This window comes from Branchiostoma belcheri, unplaced genomic scaffold, assembly GCF_001625305.1.
Source record: "Branchiostoma belcheri isolate BF01 breed outbred unplaced genomic scaffold, Haploidv18h27 scaffold26, whole genome shotgun sequence".
NCBI classification, from domain to species: Eukaryota; Metazoa; Chordata; class Leptocardii; order Amphioxiformes; family Branchiostomatidae; genus Branchiostoma; species Branchiostoma belcheri.
In genome coordinates this window covers 596,136-605,604 of record NW_017803865.1, presented here as the reverse complement: position 1 = coordinate 605,604, position 9,469 = coordinate 596,136, and the positions used below count along the sequence as shown (strand labels likewise).

The window sequence follows — 9,469 nt, the reverse complement described above, 5'->3', positions numbered from 1 at the left end:
ATGGTGTCTGCTCGCGGGGTCATATACGTCATGGGTGGGTACCGCAGCGAGGTGGACTGTTTCGTCGTCTCTTCAGGGCAGTGGTTTCACATTCGGCCGACCAATAAGCTGGAGTACCTGAACAAGTTTGCTACAGTGTGTAATGACTGTATCTACTTTGTGTGTAAGAAGTTTACCCAGTGTTATGATATAGAGGATGACCACTGGGATGAACTGGGACTGAAGAGGTCCCCAGGAGGCCCTACTAAAAATGCTGTGACCCTGAGACTGCCCTCACATGTCACACAAGGGACCAAGTAAGCAGAAAGGTGAAGCACATCTGTTGCATGAACCTGTATAGTGATGGTTGATAATATTATAAATATCCAAGCTTCTGACAAACTATTTATTGAAACTTTAATCTCCAAGCAGATGTTTGGGTAAAAATTGTGGTGACCCATGCCTGTCAGAGAAGACCAGTCATCAGAAAACTTTGTTTCATCCCAATATCTGCTTGGAGATTGTTTCATCAGGTGTCAAGTAGATGATGCTCTGCTGAATCAATGCCATATCAGTGAATGGTCTTCCTCTCCCATGTAGGTGCCAACGAACATGAAGCTGATTAAAGTTGCCATTTCATGTGATGCATAATCAGTGTGGAATGGGCAAACTACCATCAGTATTATTGAGATGAATTTATCACACATTAAAGTAGTAAGAGTATCTTTCTTTTGCTAAGGTGTTGCATGGCTTTTGCATTAGTAAAGTGCTTGATTCAATTCTTGTCTTGAGTTTTTATTTCCACAACATAGATTCATGTATAAGTAACTGTTACTCTGATAATAAAAGGAAGAAGCATACCAGATCTGTATGAATTAAAAGTATCCCACTAAGACCACTTCCAGGGAAGGAAGCATAAAATACTTGTATTGTAGGTATTGTAGGTACACCGAAAAAGAAAAAATTCAGGAACAGGTAATCCTAATGGGACATGGGTCCCTCAACTTCTGAGTTAACACTGGTAGGCAATTCACAATGAGAAAACAGCCACTGAAATACAGATGCACTATACTGTTACTGAAACAGTAAAGACATGCTTTTTCTAAGCTGTAGCTAGATTGAATATTCCCATGTCCACATATGGATATGCTTCAAACTCTGCCAGTTTGGTTAGGTCCTTGCTGTAATGTAGGGCTTTGAAGCAAAGATCACAGAAAAAGCAGGGGCTCTCCTCTGCCAGCTGATCATCATAGGTCACCCACCTGAGGAACAAGAACAAACAAAAGCACATATGTATATGTATATGAGACCAAGATCAGATACATTTCGACAAAACTTCACAACTGGTTTACATGTAAATGTAGCATAATAACTATGTAACAATTTGATCCTTATTCTATGAGCAAGGTTTGTATGGGTTTGTTCAGGCAATTGTTTAAACAGAGCAGGTACGTACTTGGCTGTGAAGGTGGAGCAGACTCGACACATCTGTCTCCTGAAGCGGTACCTGTCCACCATCAGGGGATACAGGCCCTCATCTCTACAGTCATCTGTATGGAACATCCTGGAACAATAATGAGACTACTTTGTACCTCCAACAAGGATGTGGAGTCCAGACTTATGCCTGGCCTGAAAATTTTGTCTGATGTAACTTTTATCTACACCAATGTGTTGTGAAGAAATCCTTAGCTGAAGAAGAAGTGCTTACATGGCAGATCTGGATCTAAATACAGAATATTTCTGAAATGTACATGTTTGTTACTGTATACAGTACCTTTTCTGAAAGTACTGTCTGCTCTACATCCTGTCTGCTCTATTGCAGGACTGTACATTCTACAAACACCAGATGTTTCCCACCCCTCCTCACCTGAGGTCCTTGAATATGATGAGGTGTTCACAGTTCCCCTGGTGACAGTACAGATAAGGGTAACCCAGTCTGATGTGGAGGTCGTTGAACTTGACATCTTCCATGTTTTTAGTTGTATAAGATCCCTTTCCCTCATGCTTGTTCTGCTTCCATTCACGAACTTCCCTATATGGGAAAACAAGATATTCTTTACTTTTTTGGTATCCAAAAGATTCTGAGTCAACACTACCAACAAGGCCACCACTGCTGTCAGCATTTCAATCCAATAACCTTGTTGTACCCACGTGCACAGGTGTTTCAGTACTGTGGTGCTATGGAGTATATATCAGTACTGTACATATTGTGGTGAGAATTCACACAAACATACCTACTAAGGTCCCTGCTGTCTTCAAATCTCAGGTCATTGTAGAAGACATTCTCTATGAAGAAGTAGGCTGACTTGTAGATATCCTGTGAGCAGAAATGAAGTTAAAAGTTAAAGTGATCAGTGTAAGTCATAACAATTAACATCCATTGAGTAGAAGAGCCCATTACACATCATTGGGTGGAAAATAGCTTTTTAGGTCACAAAGAAGGGGTATAGGTTTGAGCACCCTAGCAGCTCATTTTGGAACAGCAAGGTGTTTTTTTTTATTGGAAACTTTGAAAGAGGTGTGGAGCATCGAGGTAACTTAATTAGAGTTTCATAGAATTAGATGTAATTCATGCAAATGAGAATCAAACCTTAGCCCTGATGTCTGGAACATTGCAGGGACGCTCACTGTATTCCCCTGCAATGGCATGGTCTGCTATACAGGTGATGGCATCTCGCAGATCAGTTAGTTTCTGTAAAAGTCAATAGCAGCAAAGTCACCTCATTACTCCATTATTTTCCTGCAAAATGCTGAAAACCAAGAAATTGAGTTGGAAAGGCCAAAAAGATAAAGTATTCCATACCTGATAACCTAGAACTCTGTACTCCTGAGCAACCCTCATTCTTGACTGAAACACAATGTAGGTTCACCATGTAAAACAATTGTGCTTATAGAAAGCTTGGAAAATATATTGTGTAAGTAACATTACATCATGGCAAAGAATTACACGCATTAGTATGAAAGACAATCACAATGTATGTGAATTTAGAGTTCTACAGCCGCAAACATCTACAGGTCCATCATATTGGACTGTTGATATAATATAAAATGACCACTGTAAGAACATGGAACTGGTCTTGCTATCCTTGCTTCATTTTATATATTCTGCTAATATTCTGTCAACAAAAAGTAAGAGGACAGAACCTTCTTGCAGAAAAGGATGTTTTAGTTTCTGAACAAAGGATGCCAAGGTACCACAGTGGAGCATGTTACTGTACAGGTGTTTCAATCTCTATGGAATTAGAAGTGATCAGAAATACACATGTTATTGAAGTTACAAGGGAAAAAAGTGAGGTGTGTGTGTGAGGTACAGCTCACCCCAGGCCGCCTGCGCATGGTCCTCTTAGTCGGGTGGAACACGGCCACCTGCAGGACGGCACACTGTGGTTTGACCTCTCTCTCCGGGGGCGGCTTCACATTGTGATAGGCATGCTCCTATTGGACAACAGGAGGAAACACATTAGGGGACTGTGCATTATGTATCTGCTGGGGGAGGGCCATGGACATTTATTTCAATCACCAAACGAGGGGCCATGGAAAAGTCAACTGACTAGTTAACTAACTAACCTGGTTCCAGGACAACACTGTGAACTTGCAGTTCTTGTTGATGTTGGGTTTTGAGTCCAGGTATCTCTTTCTTAACCTGTTGAGAAAAAGTCATAAAGATTATTGTACCTACAGACTGTATCATTAAAACTCTTAGGAATGTAGTACATTTTGTATAGCAACCTTTCTGCAGTTCTTAAAGCTGCATTATGTAGTTTTTTTGCCATCTAATCTTAAAACAAAAAGTCGATTTTTTGGCCATTTTTTTACATTGCTAGTTGAATAAACCCTACAGTGTTACAATGCACCATTCAGTTAATGGAGGCGAGACGATATTTTTGCGATGCGAGCGGTTAGAAAACTGAGAAATTGCACGCGCGTGCCTGGGTGTCCGCCATGTTTGTTGACTTCCGAACATGTCCGAGTCTGCCCGAGCCGGCCCGGAGATTTGTCACGTGGTCTAACGTGACCTTTCACCCGGGCGCGGGACATTAGATTCTGACAGCCGGTTTTCGCCTTTGGTTCCCGGGTTTGTTTTGATCGCGTTATTCCTTCGATTACTTTGTGGAGATAGAGGGACGACCCAGAACTTGTCCTTCTCCTTCCTTTTCCTGGCGGAACTGGTCAGCAAACCTCTTCTACCTCCACAGTCCACCCGATCCCGACCGCCCTCCATTCCCGCCATTTTGTTTCAGAGGGCGAGCTAGTCATGACGTCATGCAGCTGGAACTCACCGAAGATTCCCGACCGAAAACCGTTGTTTGTTTTGGTTCCAGCGGTGGCATCAACTCGGTGCCACCGGGATCCGAGCGCGCATCGAGCGGACTGTTTTTGCGCTAATAAAATACGCCAGAAACGTAATATAATGACGCAAATGTGTTGAAAAGTGATAGTAAATGATGATAAGACCAAGATTTGTTAGATTCAGAATATTTGAATTTTTTGTGCAAAAAACTACATAATGCAGCTGTAAGGTATTTTGGCACATGAGAAAGATCTGTGGAAACTTATTTCATGAAAAAGCTCATTTCCTGTACTAAAAATTGCTACTCTTAATTCTAATTAATAAAGCCTTGCACAATTATAACTGAATCTTCAAAACTTTGTTTTGAAGGTTGATTTTGATGTCTGTCGTTCCTTGTTAATGAATTAAGGCATAAATGAGAAGATGTTTCTACACCTTGAAGAAATTTAACACTTGGGGGTTGCAGGAATGCCATTCATTGCATCACAACTTTGGTGAATTATCATTTGGTACATGTATATCAAGTTACATCTTCTTGCCTTACCCCAAAGTGACCAACTCTGTTCCTGTTGGCACCTCTGCTGCATCTCTGTCAATGTCCTCTAGGGAGCACTGCAGCAAAGGTACGAGTACTTTCAGCCAGGAAAACATATTACATGTACAAGTAAAAGTAGCAATGTTGCAACAAGTGCACAAATGCAAATTACCGGTATAATGGAATGAAAGATAATGTATCATTAACATTGAAAAGATATGTATGTAACAGAAATAATTCTAAGCGAAAATAGGACAATTAAATTATGCAAGTCGGATGTGAATGTATCATATACTGAATGAAGATTAGTACAAAGTGACCAGCATTGAATAAATCTTACCTTCAGTGTCTGTGTGCTGTAAGTTGAAAAAAAAATTAGTGAGACTCTTGAGAGGATAAACATGACTAATTTGCTTCCAGCCCCCTAGCTAAGATACATTCAAATTTGTTCACAATAACAATTAAACTGCCACCAAGCAAATTATTGAGCATGAGTATAATTAACAGGATTGATATCACGTTAATAATTTGTTCATAATTAAAAGACATGACGTTACATGTGAATATAAATATACTTATTTAGATAATTTGAGCAGTAAAAAAGAAAATATTTCTGGTTGTCCCAGGAAAACTTCAACAGTTTCTCAACATTTATAGTATCACACCCCAAGAGATTTCCCAGCAACACACATGTACACTGCTTGGCTTTATTCTTAATCACGTAAAAGTTCTATAAAAACAAAACCTGGTCTTAGGTGCCCCCCTCCCCCTTCAGTACTAGGTACTTACCTACAAACCGACTTCAGCTCATCTACAGTCTCTATGGATACATTCATGGCCTCTGCATAAGTGACGGACTTCAAGATTTCTCTTTTGCTGTACAAGTCACTCACATCTAAAGTCTTAATGGCTTCATCAACAAAACCCTGCACGTGGATCTGCGGAGAAAACGTTTCGGACGACGCTACCTCCTCCATGATGCTGGTGCAATAACGCCACCTTGCGGCTGCACTGCAGTGCCTACCTAAAGTAGCAAGCACTGCCATTATATGGTTATGAAAATTTCCAAGTACTAGTAATCTGCAATCAGCATATCATGATGGTCAATATATTTTTCTGTTACAGCAACCGGTAGGTTGATAAAAAAAGTCCAAGAAAAAATGGTTTGCATTTAATGTTTATTTGTAATGTTAGTACAAGCATTTGACACAAACTAGACTAAGGCATGAGTTATAAGTATAACAGCTAGAATCTCCAGAGATCTGCTTATTTGTATATTGCTGGATGCATATGGCACAGACATCACCATATACTAAGTAAGCCAAAATGTAAATTACATGTATGTGGCTCTGACTGTGAGTGCTGGGAGCACTTATAGCATTGCTAACTGCAGCGTTACAGTAATATCACTGTAAGCTAACACAACATTGCATGGTGAAGATTACACATTTTCCAATACATTGCAGTATCCTGAGTACCACGGTTCAACTTAACTGAACCTATTCAGTATACCATTTGAAGTTCAATGGTCTACCCTTTAATACATCATACATTTAATATTGTGGTGTGTCTTCAGACATTTTTGATCCTTCAATTGTTTCAACTTTTCCTTTCCATGCATAACACATGTATATCTTCACTTTGGTACACAGGATGAAGACAGTCTTGTGGTACTTCCTCAACACTAAAGTCTTTTGTGATTGCTTCAAAGAACCTCTGTTGCAGCTCTGGCTTGTTTCCTGTTGTGCGTTCTTCATACGACCACAGTACTACAGTTTGGTTTCCAGCCAAAGCTGAAACGGTCTCTAGAAGAGGCTCCAGCGACTCCTCATAGTAAATGCAGTCTGAGAATATGATGTAGTCTGGATGTGGAAGAAAGGGTGTGATGTCTTCTCCCCACTTCAATGTGCAGGCCTTGACTGAACCTTGGATTCTATCTGCATTTTCCTTGATGTTGAGATCCATGAGGGGGACGAATTCCTGTAGGTCAGTTATACATGCATCTGCACCTAATATTCCAGCCATGATTCCTACAATTCCAGTTCCTGCTCCCAGCTCAACCACAGTCTTGTTGTGAAGTGTGACATTGCAAAACTTTGCAATCCCTGGTTGTTGGCTATCACTGGCTGAAATTCGGGTAGCAATCTCGAGAAACTTTGCCAGGACGATTGCTGCATCCCAAACGACACAGCCTACATCTCCTGTTTCACATTGGTAAACTTTAAGGACACTTTCATTCTCCAATTCAACCTCTCTGCAGAACAGTTTGTCAAGTGAAGCTGCCATGTTGGAACAATGGACTTGTGAAAGTATATAGGGGTGTAACATTACACAATAGGGTATTAATGCTAGTTTAAAGATTTTGATTCCCAAAAATGGAAATAGATTGAGGAACATAGTATTTAATGCAACTAATTACTTCAAACAGAAAGTGATTTAGACCAGCAATCAAAACAATCTCCCCATGTCTACTATGGAATGATCCAAAATTTCCCACCATGCTTCAGTCATCGTGCTGCATTCAGATTTCATCATGGCGGACTGGGGTAAGTCTGAGTTTCGGTTCCTGAAGTATTCGCTCTATTTTTGTGAAATTGCGGAGAATTTCTGCTCATAACTTTGTCAGAACGTTAACGAAGAACTGTTTCATCTGCAGACTCAGAAGACTTCGAACCTGCCATCCCCGTTGCCTCGGCGGGGACGGATAAATGGGAGGGTGAAGACGAGGACGACGATGTGAAGGTATGGCGCCAAGTGCGCACATGTGGGCCTGCTGTACTGCACCGGCTTAACATACTTACTAGTACATATAGCACACAAACGACGTGTGCTCGACCCCAGCAAGTTTCTGGCCATGTATGTTACAAGGTGTCGCAAGTATTGTAATGATCTAACATCCCAGACCATAGAAATTAGCCAACATATGGAAATGGAGAATTTTATATTTTAACGATAAGTTACGTTAGTTTTCGTTTTATGCCGGATGAGTTGATACGTGTGCTGATTTCTTTGATGTTATGAGTCATCGTCCCGAAAACTTTCCAATGTTTGACGATTTGTAGTCGTCGATGCATCAGTTTCAGCTCTATGAGTATAGTAGAAGGTATTCTTTTATTTTATGATTTGAGTACGGTAATCAAAATTAATCAAAGTCATGTGCTGCATGCTGCAACATCTCCATTATTCAGCATAAAAAATGCAGTTGTAACTACATGTATTTATACTGTGATGTATTTATACTGTGATGTATTGAACACAGGACAACTGGGACGATGAAGATGAAAGTGATGAAAAGAAAGACCAAGCTGAAAAAGGTTTGTTACACAGTTTTTAGTATAATCAAAAAGGTCCTATTTACTGTGAGTCTTGAAACGTTTGCAGTTGTTTCATGGTTTATACTTGTACATGTACCTCATACTGCGAAATCATGACAGTGAGAGTGTGTCTTTTTATTACAGCTGTACCATGCAATTGTTGTAACTGCAAACTTGAAAATCAGGAAATTAAGTCACTGCAAAAAATGAACTTACAGCAACCTCATTAGTTCAGTATATAATCTTACTGTTACCAATTTGTGTAGATTTAGAATAAGAAAAGAAATTGTGGTCTTCGAACTCATCATGTAAAATATTTTGTTTTAGCCACAGGCACAGCTGTTCAAAAGAAGAAGAAAAGGACCATGCAGGAAATCATAAGAGAGAAAGAAGAGAAAAAGAAGAGAGAAATGGAAGAAAGAAAAGCCAGAGAAGAAGCTGTAAGTATGTCTTGAGTAATGAACAATGTTGTGAAATCAAACCACCATGACTTAATTCATTTCCTTTGATTGAAAGGAGTTGTCTTCATAAAAAAATTAAAAAAAAAATTTAAAAAGCAGGCTCTCACCAGCCAAAAGGCTGTAATGTAGACCAGGGAGTTCAGGGAGAATTATTCATGATTGTCTTGAAAAGTCAGAAAAAGTCTTTTGTGCTTGGGAGATTAAAACAAAAGATGCAACATATCAAATGATTAAATTACATAAGGCATGTTTCAACATTGACATGTTGAATTTACAGATTTTCAACATTGACACTTGTCACTTCTCCACATATTTGATTGATCTTGAATTTTTGACCCTCCAGGCCCAGAAGGCAATGACACCAGAAGAGCTCGCAGCAGACAAGTTGAGACGACAGAAACTTGCAGAAGAGGGAGATTTAGAGCTAGCAAAGGACATGTTTGGTATGTAACAACAGTAGATTGTGTTGTAAATGTCCTTATTTCATGTCATTCCAGTGTCAGGAAATGCATCGCCTTCAATTGTTTTTAAAAGAGCAGTTTAATTCACTGTTCTTAATCTAGATGCAATATGGCATACCTGTTTTGTAAATAAGCTATTGTATGTAGGTAGGTACTAGTAGTTTTTTTTTTGTATTTTTTAGTTTGGGTAGGCAACGTGTAGATAAGTTTAAATGCGATCTCTTACACTTCTGTACAAGGCATTGATGAGGTCAATGCTTTGCAGCATGTGATTATAATCTTTAAACTGATTGTTTTGTATCTTAAGAAAATATGCAAGATTTGGATATATCCTTGTTGCAGTTGTAGAGCTAGTTGAATTGTTTTGATACTTATTATTTATTTATTTGGAGTGTGATGTAGGAAGTAATTTTTCATATTTGTACATT

General features: G+C 39.4%; 3 protein-coding genes across 4 annotated transcripts in view; 1 reads left to right on the top strand and 2 right to left on the bottom strand.

Annotated features, from left to right (window-relative positions):
* Window positions 1-302: 302 nt before the first annotated feature.
* Window positions 303-5,796, bottom strand: LOC109471870 (snRNA-activating protein complex subunit 3-like). Its single transcript, XM_019771285.1, has 11 exons — window positions 5,595-5,796; window positions 5,146-5,161; window positions 4,815-4,882; window positions 3,547-3,622; window positions 3,298-3,414; window positions 2,783-2,827; window positions 2,570-2,671; window positions 2,214-2,296; window positions 1,847-2,011; window positions 1,436-1,543; window positions 303-1,241 (listed from the first exon to the last, which is right to left on the bottom strand). The coding sequence occupies exons 1-11, from the start codon at window positions 5,780-5,782 to the stop codon at window positions 1,082-1,084; spliced, it is 1,128 nt and encodes a 375-aa protein (XP_019626844.1). The 5' UTR covers window positions 5,783-5,796; the 3' UTR covers window positions 303-1,081.
* Window positions 5,797-5,987: 191 nt separating this feature from the next.
* Window positions 5,988-7,283, bottom strand: LOC109471872 (protein-lysine methyltransferase METTL21D-like). The gene has a single exon (XM_019771287.1). The coding sequence runs from the start codon at window positions 7,200-7,202 to the stop codon at window positions 6,405-6,407; it is 798 nt and encodes a 265-aa protein (XP_019626846.1). The 5' UTR covers window positions 7,203-7,283; the 3' UTR covers window positions 5,988-6,404.
* The window catches only part of LOC109471873 (eukaryotic translation initiation factor 3 subunit J-like), a 4,875-nt gene continuing 2,670 nt past the window's right edge, over window positions 7,265-9,469 (top strand). The window contains exons 1-5 of one of the 2 annotated variants that reach the window (XM_019771289.1): window positions 7,265-7,351; window positions 7,462-7,547; window positions 8,065-8,119; window positions 8,453-8,559; window positions 8,924-9,023. In XM_019771289.1, coding sequence (XP_019626848.1) covers window positions 7,339-7,351; window positions 7,462-7,547; window positions 8,065-8,119; window positions 8,453-8,559; window positions 8,924-9,023 — 361 coding nt within the window. In that variant the 5' untranslated portion in view covers window positions 7,265-7,338. Of the gene's footprint in view, window positions 7,352-7,461; window positions 7,548-8,064; window positions 8,120-8,446; window positions 8,560-8,923; window positions 9,024-9,469 lie in introns of both variants that reach the window. The other variant, XM_019771288.1, reaches the window with a different exon arrangement.